Source organism: Bombyx mori, chromosome 19 (genome assembly GCF_030269925.1).
Source record: "Bombyx mori chromosome 19, ASM3026992v2".
Taxonomy (NCBI): Eukaryota; Metazoa; Arthropoda; class Insecta; order Lepidoptera; family Bombycidae; genus Bombyx; species Bombyx mori.
The window spans coordinates 4,954,531-4,972,120 of NC_085125.1; the positions used below are offsets into that span (position 1 = coordinate 4,954,531).

A 17,590-nucleotide genomic window follows, 5' to 3' on the forward strand; every position below is an offset into this window, starting at 1 on the left:
AATAGACAAAATAAAACACTTAACCGATCAATACCGCTATAGGTATACGGGAGCTCTCTTCTTCGACGTGGCAAAAGCGTTCGACCAAGTCTGGCACAACGGTTTGATTTTGAAACTATTGCTCGGGATTTCTTGTCAAACCGCTTTTTTTGATTTCGAGGCGAGGGAACCCGCTTCTCCCCGCGACCGCTCACGACTGAAGTCCCGCAGGGCTCGGTCCTCTCACCGCTTCTATTTAATTTTAATTTAGTTTATTCGTCAACGATATTGCCCGGTCGCCGCCAACCTTACGAGTGAGCTTTATTCGCCGACGACACGGCTTTATGCTATTCGAGTAGAAACAAGTCCCTAATCGCGAGGAAACACGTCGTTCCGAAAACGGTGCATAAACATCAACCCAGCGAAAAGCACTGCGATGCTATTTCAAAGGGGAAACTCCACGCGGATTTCCGCCCGAATTAGGAGGAGGAATCTCACACCCCCGATCACCCTCTTCGGCCAACTTCGGTCAATCGCCTGGGTGTCACCCTGGATGCATCCATGACATTCCGCCCACATATAAAATCAGTCTGCGATCGTGCCGCGTTTATTCTCGGCAGGCTCTACCTCATTGTCTGTAAACGGAGTAAAATGTCCCTTCGGAAAAAGGTGACACTTTAGAAAACTTGCTTACAGCCTGTCATGCCTTACGCGACTGTGGTGTTTGCTCACGCGACCCACACACACACACACACACACACACACAGACACCCTCCAATACCTACAATCTCGTTTTTGCAGATTAGCCAGGGCCGGGACAGTAGCCTACAAACATATTTTATAAAACACAGTCGCGCCATCTAATACACCGCTCTTAAAACTAAGCCACATAATAGTTCATCAAAAAGTGTAAGATGGCATTGCCACTCCATCGCATAGTTACCGACAGTCAGTGACAACGCTACGACAGTTTTCAAGTTGTCAGATTTGAGTGACACAAAATGGCGATTGCAATTTGCGTATGCGCGTGTTTGTAGTTTTCGTTGCGTTTTGTGATAAATTCTGTTTTCTTCGTGTTTGTGATACTCCAGATAGTGTGTGTAGTCGAGCTCCGTGTTCCTCCGCGCTTCTGTGAAGTTTATATCATAAATTCATAGATTTTGTGTGCCGGCCTGCCGGCTACTGACCGGGAGACGTTCGTGATAAGACGCTATCGCTATTTGTGTTGGTTTTGCGGAATAGACGCTCAAGTGTATACTTTCTCTGTGCTCTTAATATTACTTCGACACGATGCCGAGACGCTGTATATTAAAATGTGCACCAGAACCTGGTAAGCTTCTATACTTATACAACTTCTAGAATAATTCAGTTTCAAATGTCCAAATCAATAATACCAAATGGATTCAGCCCAACTGCTACCAAATTTATAAATTAAATAAAATTGCCCAAAGAATTTATGTTAACATCGAATGTTTGTACAGGTTACGAATCTTGGATAAAGTTGTCTTGATGTGTTTTTTGTACTTTGCTGTTAATAATAATTTAGAGCTGAATTATAGCAATAGAAGTAGCATAATGAAATCCCTTATACACTAGATAATCAATTGTCTCTGACAGTGCTTACCGGTTGTTATCAACAGTATATACATATCGTACTTAATTTTTTCAGGTGTAAGGTTTCACGTATTTCCCAGCCTAGAGAGTAAACCTGAACGTTTTAAGGCATGGGTTCAAGCAATTGGAGGTAAACTGGATACCCCAGAGGACTATGAATACTACAGAAACCAACGCATATGTGATCGGCATTTTGCAAAAGAAAATAAAAACCGATACAATCGTGTGGACGCTTTGGGAGTTCCATCGCTTCATTTAATCGGTAAAAAAAGTTACTTACTGTGTTACTGTAGTAACTAGTTTTAACAGATATATAGATTCTTTTTACTTTTACAGAAACTGATCTGGGAGAAAGAGAAAAAAATTCTTTAGGAGTAAGCTTTGCCTCCTCAGTACAAGAGACATTGAATTTGGATGTTATTGAACCTACAACTTCCAATGTCCTAGTTGAAGGTTTGTAAATCTTTGAACAAGAAAAATTGGAATTAATCATAATCATGATTGAACTATAATAATAAAAACAATGCAGAGAATCTAATTTGAAATTTAGATATTAATATAATTTTATACCTATGTATCTTGCACTTGAGTTTTGAAGCTTAGTGTACGAAAGGGTGCATAAGGGTTTATTTATTTAAATATACTTAATTGTACATCAAGATACTTAAATGTCACAATGGGCGAGCCTTATAGCTTAATTTATATTTATACAGGGTTACAGGCTAAGTCAACCTATTCCCGTTAAGGGCCTGTAATTTACATAGTTTCTGACTGATTTGACTATGAAGCCCCCTATCATAAAACTAACCAATTTAAAGATATTTGAATTTAAATACAAAAAAAAACCCAATTTTTTGCTATCAGCTTAGATATTTTGAAATGCATAAGTATAATTATTATTAGTACTTGATTTTTACTTGTAAAATAAGATGCCGTATGACCCCTATAACCAATATTGTATGTAAAATGAATAAATAAGTCACAGGCGATTAAAACTTATAAACGCGAATAAAAAATAGATTTTTTTTCTTTCAAGGATATCTAGAAACAATATTATCGCGCCTGTTTGGCAGATGTGCTTAACAATATCTACGTTTCATCAGCTATCCAACGAGGTATAACAATCTAGGGTTTAAATAAAACATCATAGAAAAAAAATTAGTTGCGAGCCCCCAGGTAGCAGTTCTAACAGTCCCTCGCCAATAATAATTCTCCTTCAAGGTTAATGCGGTGCGCTTTGTAAAACAATGCGAAGATGTGTGCAAAACGGGCAGACATGTTGAATATGAAATTTAGACTTAAGATGTTTTTTTGGAACTTGAAAGTTTAATAAACTTAGTATCTTGTACATATTCACTTATTGTTTTGTTTAGCCTCTCCTGTAGCCTATAAAACTAAGTGTTTTCTACAAATTTTTGATAAAAACCTAGATCGTTATACCTTGTTAGATAGCTGATGAAACATAGATATTGTTAAGTACATCTGCCAAACAGGCGCCATAATATTTTTTTTAGATATCCTTGAAAGAAAAATTAACTTTTATTATTATTATTTTTAAAAATTAATTTTTAATTGGTTTCTATAAGTTTTAATTATCTACATAGACTTATTTATTCATTTTACATACAATATTGGTTACAGGGGTCATACAGCATCTTATTTTACAAGTAAAAATCAAGTAATAATGATAATTAGGCTAATGCATTTCAAAATATCTAAGCTGATAGCCAAAATTTGGGTAATTTTATAAAAAACAATTATATTCAAATATCTCTAAATTGGTTAGATTGATGATAGGGTGTTTCATAGTCAAATCAGTCAGAAACTATGTAAACTACATGCCCTTAACAGGAATAGGTCGACGTAACCCTGTATATATATTATAGCCCATACTACTTGCTGATAATGTAGCTTTCATGAAGAAACAAATTCTAATCACAAATTTCAGAGCTATTACATTCTTAGGTTTTCAGTTCTAATATCTATTTAATTTTTTTACTTCCAGATATGATGACACGGAACAATCGTTTATCCTTGCGAAAATATAATATGTACCAAAGTCAAATCAAACAATTAAGGAAAAGAGTGAACACTTTTCAAAAAAGAGAAGATAACTTCAGGACAAGATTAGCAAATGCTGAAAAGATTACTGATGAATCTGCATTTAAAAGGATTGCCAAAAATATGACTCTGCCTGCAAAGATTTTTACGAATATGCAGTTTCGCACTACGTCAAAAAAACCGTCGGGCAGGAGATTTCTATTAGAAGAAAAAGTGCTATCATTAACACTCTACAAAAGAAGTCCCAAATGTTATTCAATGTTGTCCAGGTATTTTTCTTTACCAGCGCCTAAAACTTTGAAAAGACTTCTCAGTGAAATTAAATTGGGCCCTGGTATCAATACGATTGTTATGGAAAAATTAAAGAAAACTGTTAGTGAGCTCACCATGGAAGACCGCTTGTGCACTTTAATTTTTGATGAGATGTCTATAACCCCTCAGCTGCATTATGATGCAGCAAAAGACCAATTAAAAGGGTTCACAAGCCATGGACACAAATTAGCAGATCATGCCTTAGTTTTTATGGTGAAAGGCATAAAAAAAACTACAAGCAACCTGTCGCCTACTATTTTACCAACAGCCTCCAATCAGTTGAGTTAAAAACATTTATTACAGAAGTTATTGAAAATGTACACAAGACTGGACTCATGATACTCTGTACCATCTGTGACCAAAGCACAGTGAATGTGAGTGCTGTTAATAGTTTAGTTGGAGATACTAAGGCAGACTATTTAAGACAGAATAAAGAATGGAGACAAGATTTCTTTGAAATTAATAAGAAAATAATTATACCTCTTTATGATGTTCCACATCTCATCAAGGGATTACGCAATAATCTCCTCACCAAAGATATGTATTATAAAGACGATGAAGATAAAGGCAAAATCAAAAAAGTGAAGTGGGAATATTTCCAATTGCTGTATGAGGCTGACAAATCATATGGAGAGTTAAGATGCCTTCAGAAATTAACAGAGGAGCATGTTAATCCTGATAAAATTAAGAAGATGCGAGTGAAGGCAGCAACGCAACTGTTCAGTCACAGTGTGGCTGTAGCCACTGAGCATTTAACAGCCAGAGGGAATTTGCCACAGGAGTGCAGGGATATAATTCCAATTGTATTAATAATTGACAAATTATTTGACAGTTTAAATGGTAACACTTTTCATGTACCCAACGGAAAACTACATAAAGGGCCTGTTAAAAGGTTTTCACCCCATCATCAGCTTTGGCAAAAAGCCATAAAAGCCTTGAACTCTATCAAGTTTGTTACTAAGAAAAATGTTATAATTGAAACTGTACCATCTGTAAAAAATTTTGTAAAAACAATTGAGGGTATGCAAGCTCTCTGGAAAATTTTATCCCAAAAATATTCTTTTGACTGTATGTTAACAAGGCACTTTAATCAGGACCCAGTCGAAAACTTTTTTGGTAATATTAGGAGTTTCGGAGCAAGAAATGTGGCACCAAATTGTGTAGCATTTGAAGGTGCTTTTAAGGCGTTGTTATTAAATAATTATAATTCTCCCCACTCAATCTATGCCAATTGCGAAGCAGATAAAAATTATTGCTTACAAACCTTAGACTTTTTTGTTAAAGAAAAACATAATCTGCCCGCATCCAAAGAGCCAGAGATAATACACTTAAGAGAAAATTTATCTCAAAATATTAATGAAAGTCAGGATGCTGGGCAAAGGACATACGTGTGTGGCTGGGTTCTTACCAAATGTTTGAAAAATGTCGTAAAAAATTGTAAAATTTGTAGAAGTGCCTTGATTGGAAATAAAGATAGTCAACAAAACACATACATAAGGGCAAAAGAATATGAAAAATCAAAAAAGTGGTTGTGTTATCCCACTTATCAACTAGATAAAAGTTTCCAGGAAGTACAAGACATTACTATATCACATTTAAAGAAAGATGTGCCTAAAGAAAATTTAAGTAAAACAATAAAAATGTTTTGTGATATATTTGTAACATACCCTTTCGATTGTATAGACCATAAAGAAAAATTGACACACTATTTTGAAGACAGTGTAATTAATGTAATTATTTATAGCTGGTGCAGGTCAATTAATAGAATATTAAGTGGTAAGCTGACATATGAAGGTGATGATGAGATGAAAGTCTTAGCTCAAAAGTATTTTAATAAAAATCGACACAAAAAAATAAATAAATAAACTGTTTCGTTTGAGAATTCTTTGTTTTAATCATAAGACCTTGTACCTGTCGTCGGCTAACCATGTTAAACTGCTAAGTCCACTATCTTCGTAAAGATTTTGATGAGAAAAAATATCATCAAAATCTTTACTAGTAGGTGGACTTAACAGGTTAACATGTTTAGTCTGCAATAATAGCATTATACATACTTTATTGTGTATATATAGAGCTATACGTATATATATAGCGGATTAGTACAAGAGCGGTGTAATAGATGGCACTGTCGACTGGGTCCCCGAAAACATCCTAAGAGGGCTCTCTATTAGGTTATATATAATCTTACTCTATGAGATTAGCCGTCGGAGCTCCGTGATTCGTGAGGAACGTCGACTTACAAGACGACCTCATACTCGACCTATTAGTATCGTGTAGGTAAAATTTTAGAGCTTTAATTTGTAGATTAACTTGAAGGTTTTTTTTTATTGCTTAGATGGGTGGACGAATTCACAGCTCATCTGGTGTTAAGTGGGTACTGGAGCCCCATAGACATCTACAACGTAAATGTGCCACTTACCTTGAGACAAAAGTTCTAAGGTCTCAGTACAGTTACAACGGCTATCCCACCCTTCAAACCGAAACGCATTACTACTTCACGGCAGAAATAGGCGGGGTGGTGGACCTACCCGTGCGGACTCACAAGAGGTCCTACCGCCAGTAAATGAATCAAATAGAATAATTATAATTACGGTTACCTTTGTTGATAAACGTAATTTAAGACATGTTTTTGATCAGTACAATTGTAGGGCAACCGCTGATTCATCGCTAATATCAACGGTCTAGTATAGTGGGCATGTGTACAGAACGCAATGAAGACCATAGTTTGACCATAGCAGTGGTTCGCAAAAAGCGGCTCGCGAGCCACTTGCGGTTCTTCCGTGAAATATTTAGTTCCAGCAAGGAATATTACAGTCTTACCTTGAAAAGAAGAGTACCTATTTTTGAAACATAAGGCCATAATGTGTTAAAAAATGGCCCTAAATTTTGAAATTTAGAAAATTTCAATTGTCTTATCTTTAGTTGGCTCTTTTGGTTGACAAAATTGCCGACCGTTGGTTTATAGTATTAAGACAGTTGAGGGGTAGCAAATAGTTGTATACCCATGTTGAAGAATCGACCTATACGATAATACATGTTTTAGATTGAACCAGGCTTTTATAAATAAAACAACAGGCTTTTCTGCTTAATATTATCCTTATTGTTATGTTTCAGGTTTTTTGTTTTTTTTTCTGTTACGCATTATATACTTGTTTTTTTTTCGTTAAACAAATTATGCAAAACGTTTTTCAACATTTCGTGTTTCCAATTTCAAATTATATTTTCACACGACAGAATATATTTTCATTTAACTTATTCAAGATACCGACGATTCGATTTTAATTTCTGGATAAATTATTATTTCGTAATTTCATAAAGAACTACTAATAATATGAATATCATTCTGGGCTCTGCTTGTGTATCATAAAGTGATAAGTCTGATTCAAAAGGCACTTACTTAGTGTTTTTATGTATTGCAATTTGCCTAGAATATAAGAAAACTCGACACTATTTTACTTCATTTTGTAGGCTATATTACTTGTTAAGCTATGTATTGATCGTGAGAACTCTTTTAGAACTTTGTATATATAATTCCGTTTCTTGATTCGAACGAAGCTCACAATAAATAATTAAATGGTAGAAATACTTAGCAGACACGTTGACAGTGTTAGAATGTAGTTCTTCGATACGGACCAGTGTATTTCATCAATATATCCGGAAGTACATAACTTAAATGTATATTAAATAAAGTAGATTTCAAAAAAAAACACAAAAACGTCTATATTGCTGACAGAATACATAAACTCTCAGCCGCAGTATAAAATCTGGTTTAGATTTACTTTTTGATATAAAGTGTTATAATACTTATTTCACTTGCGTATTTTCTTGATCGTCACTTTAAATAACATTATTTTCTTGAGATTACTCGGACAAAGTTAGAAAACAGAATACACAGCACTGCGGGAAAGACGATACACATTAATTAAAAAACTAAAAATAATAACTCGTTGGGAAATGATAAGTTAATTAAGGATTATTTCTCATTAATTTATCTAATGAGGTACTCGAGGTACATTTATACCAAAATCACACAGAACCTATTTATTGCGTAATCGCATCTCTACAGTTAACTCTTTAGGCTAGGCATCTAGAACACAAGATGTAAGGAACTTATCAGTTACACACTTTTTATAATGTCACAAGCCTGATAATTTCCAATATTACAACTTATTTATTATATTACTTAAAACTAACAGTTTTTTTTTGCTTCCATTGATCTTATACAATAAATAAAATCAACTTCTAAATAAAACCAATCGTTGACAATACAACATTAGAATCTTGATAAAAATTTACAAATTCACGCGATTTTTTATTTAAAAAAAAAAAAAGATATTTCTTACCTACACAACACGTTAAAGTTAATTCAAATGCAGGGACACACTGCGGTGTTTTTGTTTGGACACACCAATGTTAGACATAGATAGCTACATAGGCGATCACATTACTGTCTTATGACGTCACTCGACAGTGGATTACGGAATAGTGAGCGTTATCGTCCTGGGTAGTAAGTTCGGGCGGCGTCACACTGTCGCGCTATGCTACAGTTAGATATACGCGCGCCACTTCACTAATGGGTTAACGAGGGCCATGGCCGGGGGGGCGGACCCCACTACCACACTCAGTACGGGGAGTAGTACGAGCCGCGCTTGAAGACTCTGCAATAAAGCCACGCGGTTAATTCGCTGAACTATCTCGCTAGCAGTTCATATTGCATCCGCTGATTTATATTTCGAAGCCATTCATAAAACATTCACTTCCGTATTCATTTCTTAATGTTAAATGTGAAAATTTGAAAGTTTTTGTAATATTCTAATAAAATAGAAAAATAGATACATTCGGGCATGCATGAATAGCGTGTATGCCCAGGCATGTAGTCATTCTTTTGCCGAAAAATTTGTCTGGAACATCAACCTTACCTCTTTCACACAAACCACCACCCAAGTTTTTTTTTTTTTCATTAATCGTAGCTAAGCGATTCAAACTCAAAACACCCGCAGTCATTACGATATTTCATGTCTACGTGCCTGTTTCTACAAAATAATAAAAGGAAGAGGTAGCACTAAAAATGCAAATTACAATTATAAACTTTATTGTAAACATGTACTTAAATATAAAAATATGTACTCAAATTAAACAACCAGTTGCGACGCAAATAAATATTTTCGCTAATGTAAAACAAAACATTTTGCAAGCCACTGTATTACGAAATTAAAAAGAATCGCATGCTAAAATAAATTGAACATGCTGTCGGGAATAAAAAAAAAAAAAATACAATTCAGTTGGTAAGCTTCTCAGAAGAAAAAAATTACAATACAATTTAACGTTTCTGTTTGTAGCAGCGATTTCACCACTTTGCAACTTGCAACAGAATCCCAATCAAACGGACATTTTCATTTCATTTTCATTTCATACATATATATTTATGTACATCACCAAACTTGACATTATAATATAGTAACATTTTTTTTCTCTTTAGTTAAAAATTAGTACGTTTACATGACACCTCGAATCCACCAAGGTCTCGAACGCTGAACGATATGTTTAACACAGTGAGAACCAAAGGTACGCGCTTCCATTGGCCTACGGCAGACGCACTGCACGCAACGGATTTTATTTTGCTTTGCTGCGTCCACTATCCGCGCCGCCCGCATCGAACGCGGGGGGGGGTCGGCAACGCGGCGCCCCCGATCGATTTTAATGCGCCCTCGCTGGACTAATATAAATGTATGATAGCCAGAGTGATTTACTTACTCTTGTCAAACGGCGATATACAGCAAGTATTCAGTTGAGTTTAGGAGTGTGCTAACCTTGAGCGTATCTAATAACACGCACGTATTTTTTGTTAGTGTGTGATCGTATTTCGAATAGATCACGGGTTGACAAAATCTATTTTTTTTAATGCCTATTTATACCTATTGATTATCTGTAAAATGTGCGCCCTCGGTGATTTTCAAATTTAGTATTGCGCCCTTGAGGACAAACAGATTGCCGACCCCTGAACGCCGGCATTTATGAGCCAAGACTACAAAATAAAATCCGTTGCGTGCGGTGCGTCTGGCGCTGGTCAATGGACGCGTACCTCAAGATGACGTCTGTTGCAAGAGGGGCGCGGTGTGCGTGTGCGGGGGGGTGTGCGGTCGCGCGCGCGTTGTTCAGTAGGGAACGTACCTGCCGCGTCGCGGGGGCCGGAAGCCCGTGTAGTAAGGCGCGAGGCCGCCGCGGTAGCCGCGCCCGCGCCCGCGCATCGTGCGCGGCGGGCGGTTCGTAGACGACAGACCCGGCTTGTTCGTACGCTTCGGCATCACCTGACAACGTTCATAATCTGCTAATTAAACACTTCGCACCGACTGTCTTCACATTAAACGTTTTAATACTGAGCTCATTTTCACATATTTTGCTAAAATTGCTAAGAGATTTTTTTAATTGTATTATGAAAAACAAACTTTAAAAAATATGTTAACAATTGACAGCCGGACGGGTACAGCTAGTATACCCTATAAACTACCTGTAATGAATCCAATCAATACCACCCAATACACCTTAAGATCAAACAATAATCGGTATTACGACGCTCACGCTTTATACGCATTATCGACTAGAGTCGACCTATCGACGGTTCACACTCAAAGAGTTATTATGAGATTGACAAATTGTTACTTTAATTATCATTAAACTACTTCCGACGTTCAGGTTACTTTACATGGTCATCGAGGACAAATTTTTGTCATTTTCAATATCACACACTCCAAGGTGGTGGTATCACACCCTTCGAGGTGGGTGGCGCATTTACGTTGTAGATGTCTATGGGCTCCAGTAACCACTTAACACCAGGTGGGCTGTGAGCTCGTCCATCCATCTAAGCAATAAAAAAAATAAAAAAATAAAAAATAAAAAACATGTATAGCATGTGAATCAATATGTCCATTATGCTTTATGAATTTATTTGTACAATATCTTTACTATTGTTTGACAGCCATGTAGGTCATATGCCCTAAATTCTGTTACCGAGTGCCTGGATTCTTAAATTTAGCCTCTTTTATTTGTATGTTTTAGTATTTTAGTCTCTTAGAAATAGATTCATTCTCAGTATCTTCAGATTCTGCTGTCCAGAGTCTACTATGTATTCCGGCGCTTTAGTAACAGAAATCGACATAATTGCTTATGTGCGCCATGAAGAGCACCTACATAACAGTCAAAGTATTAATCTGTAGAATATGAAAAAAGCTTGATACCTTTGGATAATGTAAGGAAAGTTCTAGTTCATTTTTTAGTTAAAATCACAATATATACCTTTATTTGCCTTCCTCTAAATAATGATTCATCCATAGCCATTGCAGTCTGGACACTATCCTTGTCGCCAAATTCGATGTAGGCAAAACCTTTTGGGTGGCCATCATACTTATTGCATAATATTGTAACCCTGAAAATAAACAATACAAAATGTATTTTTGTCATTTATTAATATAACGATATTTTTTTTTGAGGATATCAGAATTATCAACCCCAATTCAGCAATATAACAAAACGCTAGTAACTGTATTGATCAACACCAAAGTTTAACAGTAAAATTCTGAGGAACTTTACAAGCCAGGCCAGGCTTTGCGATTATAGGTTCAGTATAAGTACAAGTCAATTAAGAAAAAAACGAATCCACACCTAGCTGTTCCAGAGAAACCCAACTCAGCAACAGCCTATGAAAATTCATTAAAAATAATGTTTCTTAATTACCTACTATGTTTCTGATGACAATAGATTATAAAATAAACTACCAATTTTCTAATTTGAAAAAAAAAAAAAAACTTTTGCCACCTATGCTGGTAACCTCGAAGGGCTATGGTTACACCAGCTTCGCCGAACAGGGAATTGGTTGGAGATTTGCACACTAGAAACAAAAGAATTTTACCTGTTAATAGATCCACAACCATGAAAGTGCTGCTCCAGCTCCTCAGCCGTGGCTCCATAATCAACATTACCAACATATACTGATCTATTGTCTGCTTCTATTTTTTCTTCGATAGACATGTTTAATGGACTGGCTGTGGAACCAAAATGAGGATTTCAATACTTTTAACTTACTTCGTTGCATTTATTGATATTTAGTTTATTTTTAATAACATTAGAGTACAGAATGTGTACATTGTCTGTCTCGATTACGCTTCGCTGTGATACGCGAAATATTATCTGTAATACACAATTTGTTGAAATTACTCGCGTCCTAGGTACATATAATACGTACATACATTGATAATACTAGAAAGTCGTCGTGGCCTAACGGATAAGACGTCCGATGTATTCGTGTTGAGCGATGCACCGGTGTTCGAATCTCAGGCGGGTACCAATTTTTCTAATGAAATACGTACTCAACAAATGTTCACGATTGACTTCCACGGTGAAGGAATAACATCGTGTAATAAAAATCAAACCCGCAAAATTATAATTTACGTAATTACTGGTAGTAGGACCTCTTGTGAGTCGCGCGGGTGGGTACCACCACCCTGCCTGTTTCTGCCGTGAAGCAGTAACGCGTTTCGGTTTGAAGGGTAGGGCAGCCGTTGTAACTATACTTGAGACCTTAGAACTTATATCTCAAGGTGGGTGGCGCATTTACGTTGTGGATGTCTATGGGTTCCAGTAACCACATAACACCAGGTGGGCTGTGAGCTCGTCCACCCATTTAAGCAATAAGGAAAAAAAACAAAAAAAAAGTTCTTGCAAATGTCAAAACAAAATACTCTCTTAAAAATACCATATTCAGTCATTCCAAGGTTACAAAATAAAACAACTTGTGTTGACTGTGCAAATGTTATGCGGTTTTTATAAATTCCGCTGATCAGTTTTATACGCAAAATTAGGTCAAAATGACCTGATCCGAAACAAATTGCAAATTTTTGTTCCTATTTTGATTTTAATTATGGTTCATTAAGCAAAACGATACATATTTCGTTGTTCTTTAAAGGGATTAATTTTGATGAAACTTTTTTATGTTTAGCACACACTATCCTATTTAGCCTACTAGGCTATTCAAAGTATGCCGCCCCTACCGATCTTTATTAGATACCCAAGTTTACAATAATATTAATTATATTTCTTTTATTAAAACGAACTTAGGTAGGAACGACGGTCATATCACTCGTACGCGCCGCAATAACGAGACAATGGAAATTGTCTTTAAATTTCTGTAGATATTTAAAAAAATCAATGGTCGACATTTGATATTTTAGGCCTTGATTAGATTTAAAAAAAATGGTATTGTGGTGCTAGTTTCTCGATTACAATAAAATATCTGTTTTTTTCTCAGAATTGTGCATTATTCAAAAACACTTGATACGATCAATAACAAGAACATCAATAAAATTGTGCTCAAGATTTTTTTTTGTGACCTGGCTCACGTTGGTCTATACTAAAAATAGTCTGCTTGCCTGTTAGTTTCCGAAGAATACTTACTTAGTCCTGGTGGGCTTCCCATACTCATTTGCTTGTCAACTTCAGTCTGCATTTGTTTCAGTTTCTCAGCTTCTTCTTCCATCTCCCGCACTCGGGCCTTGATAGCTGCAAGGTCAGGAGCTTCTCCGCCGGCCGCTTCATCTCCGCCCTTTAAGACAATAGGGTCTAATAAAATATAACATAATAATTTTTTTTACATATCAAGTGTAAGTAAGTGATTCCCAAGATCGAAGCCAGATTGAGCCAGAACACACAAGTTTATTTATTTATTTTAATGTTGTTTTCTGCCATATACTCAAGTTAAAGATAGCAACTGACTAGTATCATTCATTGTTACACTTTACAATGTGCATGCACTTGTATGGCTGGGTAGAATCACAAGGACCAACCAATGAACCTAATTTTGACAATTATTATTTTGATGTTGACTGTATGAAAATTTTATAAATTAACTTTACTATTATAAGAAATTAAAGTTTTCCAGAATCTATTTTCATATTAATAATAAATAATGTCCGTGACATAAAATCACACTCCAAATGACCACCACAGGAGGAAGTTTTTATTTGAAATTTGATTTATTGATTAAAACGAAAAAGAAAATTAATTGTAAACTTTGCATGAAAAATTAGGGATCAAAGAACACTTTGAGAGGTAGTTATAATGAAAATTCTATTGAAATTCTATGCAATATAGTTAATACAACAATCATTCAATTCTTAATTTTATGTACATCTAATTAATTGCTATTTTAAAACCAACAACATAAAACTATTATAACAAAATATAAAATCATGCTAACCAATTTTGTGAGTTATTTTTACAGTAACAAACAATATATAAACAAATAGGCAGATCACACGAGACAAGATAATACAACTGCTACACAGGAATGTAATGGTTACTTTTTGAAGTATAAAACAACATAATAATGTTACTACACTGTTAAAACACACTACGCACACTACCACCAGTATGATAAGTGCTTAAAGTGAAATAAATAAATAATGTAATTCAAGTGAGTCTTCAAAATTTAGGTTGTTTTTTTTGTTTCCAGTTATTATATTATATTTGGAATACAAAAAACCATTGTCTATTTTTTAGTGATAGCAATTAAGCTAATCAATAACATAATATTACTTCTTGTTCTTATGTGCTCAAGAAAATGTTTTAGCAAACGGAGGAAAAAATGGTACCAACTATTTCGTTTTGGCCTAAAGTTATAGATATTTCAATAAAAATATGTGTTAATGTAATGTAATGTCTTGATTTATCAATCAGCAAAAAAGAATAATACTTTGAATACCATATCAATAATCATGTAATTTTTAATACTAATTAAAATATTGACAATATGTATTGTCAAAGAAAGCTGAGAACTATTTATTCTACTGAACAGACATACTACATTGCAATTATCATATGGTCTGACAAGCCATGCAGTAGTATGAAATAGGAAATAAACTTTTGATTTTTCTGTTTTCCAAACATGCAGAACTAAAAGTTCTTTAAACAAATAAAATACATTGTCTATTTTACAATATTTTACTCGGCTTAGAAAATGTGAACCATGCCAAGTTTTATTTTTGTGTAAGGCATAGTTGAACTTTCATTCCAGCTTACAATCACAATCGGTACACTATGTATTTTTATATAGAAATATAGTTTCCATGAAAAAAGTCCACAGAATAATGATTCCAAAATTGATTTAGAACATTCTTACAAAATTTACTAATATTCCAGTATTCGATTATATTTAAAATGGTATTTTTCCAATTTACATATGTATTTCAAAAACATCAAAAACACAAGAGTAGAGCTATAAAATGCTGCTTGGATATTTTGAAGTAGTTTTACACAGGATGCATAACATTGCTATGTATAACAAACATGCTGACAACACAACTACATTAAAAATTACATTAGCCAAAATAAATACAGATTTTTCAAAATTATTGATTATCTCACATTTAACATTTAAGTTGTATAAATTGAAGCAAGATACCTTATATACTGGTCTTGATATCCAACCGTGTTACATTTAACAATTAATATGAGTTTTAATAAATTTCATATATAAAGTTGTAGTAGTGCTTATTATGTGATTTATTTGTGGTCTTAAATAGGCAGAAATCCAATATTAGTAATTTAATAGGTGACACTATTCACGGTTATTTTGGTAATGATGCGATATAAGTTCTGTGTTAATTGTGTAGACTAACAACCAAGTAAACAGGTTCATATTGAACAAACACATGAAAAATGAAGCAATAGTGGGGTCTATATATGTTGAGATTCGTGGTGTTTTAACTGTTTATAGTTAAAAACATAATTAAGGAATATTTAAAACAATATCACTTACTCCGAGACTATTGTCAGTCATATTCATTGAGCCGTTAGTTCCTTCCAAATGATTGTTGTCAATCGAGTCTAAAAAATCATCATTTTCTGCCATTTCCACCGAGCGTCGAAATCATGAATTATATATTTCGAGATCACTTTACTTCTCTGAAACTAAAACCCTAAGTGTATAACCGAAATCGTATACAGTAACGCATATTTTCTTCATCGTAAATAAATTGCCATAGTAGCAAAGTATCTGACGTACCGGTAACCAAATCCACTATGAAATCGTTGACCTACTCAGGTAATACAGTTCATAACAACAAATAGGACAGTTTTCAAATTACAGTCAGTATTCGAATTACATAAAATAACAATTTGATGCAAGATATTTACGGATTCATTCTAAAATGCTAATGTATAGCTATTCGGTTAGATCCAAACATTAAACAATTTGCATGAAATGTCATTAGACCGTATGTCAAATATCATTGTTTGCTTGATTCGTTTATTAGATTGACAACGAAAACATAGCACATACGGCCAGCTTTCTAGAAAATGACGAAAACCATGCCTTTTGTCAAGTGTGAAAAATGAAATCGAAATTACAATAAAAATATAATTAATTATGAAATGAAACAAAACGAGGTAAAATAAGATATTCTAAGATAACCTCTCAGTAAAAGCATACTAATTTACCGAGTTCAATGGAGTTTCAAGAAAAAACCCTAGTTTTTTTTTCCACCTATGCTGATGGCCTTGAGAGGCTAGTTCAACTCACTGAGCTCAAGCCGGGAGTGTTGCTAACACTGCCCCTAGTAAGAGCAGTGCTTCGCGGAATCTACCACCGAATCGGAAACGCAAGCCACCGAGAAGATCTGGCAAGAAACTCAGTTGGCTGTGTCTTTGGGCTAAGTTACTGGCTGAGCCCTTCGTTACAAGCGAGGGGTTCGACGAGGACGGTGACCGGTGCTTGTAGTACCTAAGAGCACCGTTAATGGATCGGGAGGATCAGTAATGACGTGAAACCCTAGTACTCTCTCGAAAATGCTCTCGTTATTTAAAAAGTTATATACAATCTTAGATAGTACAAGTTTTAAGCAATTTACGAACTTAGTATTGGCCCTAGTATTCATTGCTGCAAAGGTTTTGGCAAAGTTTTACGACCGGCTGCCTATCTGACGTCAATCCTCTTTGGGAACGTTTTTGTTGGTAGATTGCCCGCTACCAGTCGGGTAAGGCGCTGTAAATTTGCGCTTAAATCCTTCTGTCGCCTTTTACGACACTCCTGGGAAGATAAGCTGGCGGAACTATTCTTAGCGGGATCCGCACGGGGCAGTGTGAAAGCAGTGTGACGAGGAAGTGTGAAAGTAGTCCCGGTAATTAACAAATTAAAGAGCAGACGGTTAGCGTGCCATGGACATGTGATGCGTAGAGAGAAGATCCATTTGACTAGGAGATGTATGGAAATGGTAGTACAAGATAGAGAGGGAAGAGTAACGGTTGAGATGACAGTGATAGAAGAGAATGGAATAGAAAAATTCACTGTGCTGAGTGAAGTTGTGTGATTTGTTTTATTTTGTCTATTCTGAAGGGTTTCTTCAGGTTTAGATGTGTAATAACGGTAGCTTATTAACTGTTTAGTATCAGTGAAAGTGCACAAATGTAGGAAAATGAAGCCAAGCCGCTGAACATAACGTCTCGGGGTCCTCCAAAAAGTCCACTGCAAAAGTCTCAGTAAATGACCACCATTTTACTGAGATTATCTTTCATACTATTGAGAGAGTTCATATAGAGTCCCTTATTTATTTCGCCGTAAAGTCATGTTTTATGT

General features: G+C 35.2%; 1 protein-coding gene across 4 annotated transcripts; it reads right to left on the reverse strand.

The window, feature by feature from the left end:
* Positions 1-7,043: 7,043 nt before the first annotated feature.
* Positions 7,044-16,293, reverse strand: Pabn1 (polyadenylate binding protein 2). Of its 4 annotated transcripts, none has more exons than XM_012696483.4 (7): positions 16,153-16,293; positions 15,776-15,927; positions 13,414-13,561; positions 11,873-12,005; positions 11,260-11,389; positions 10,138-10,274; positions 7,044-8,624 (listed from the first exon to the last, which is right to left on the reverse strand). In XM_012696483.4, the coding sequence occupies exons 2-7, from the start codon at positions 15,866-15,868 to the stop codon at positions 8,588-8,590; spliced, it is 678 nt and encodes a 225-aa protein (XP_012551937.1). In that variant the 5' UTR covers positions 15,869-15,927; positions 16,153-16,293; the 3' UTR covers positions 7,044-8,587. The 4 variants fall into 4 exon arrangements, with proteins under 4 accessions (XP_012551937.1, XP_012551935.1, XP_012551936.1 ...); XM_012696481.4 differs by having other exon boundaries at positions 16,022-16,237; XM_012696482.4 differs by having other exon boundaries at positions 15,776-15,935; positions 16,022-16,230.
* Positions 16,294-17,590: the final 1,297 nt, after the last annotated feature.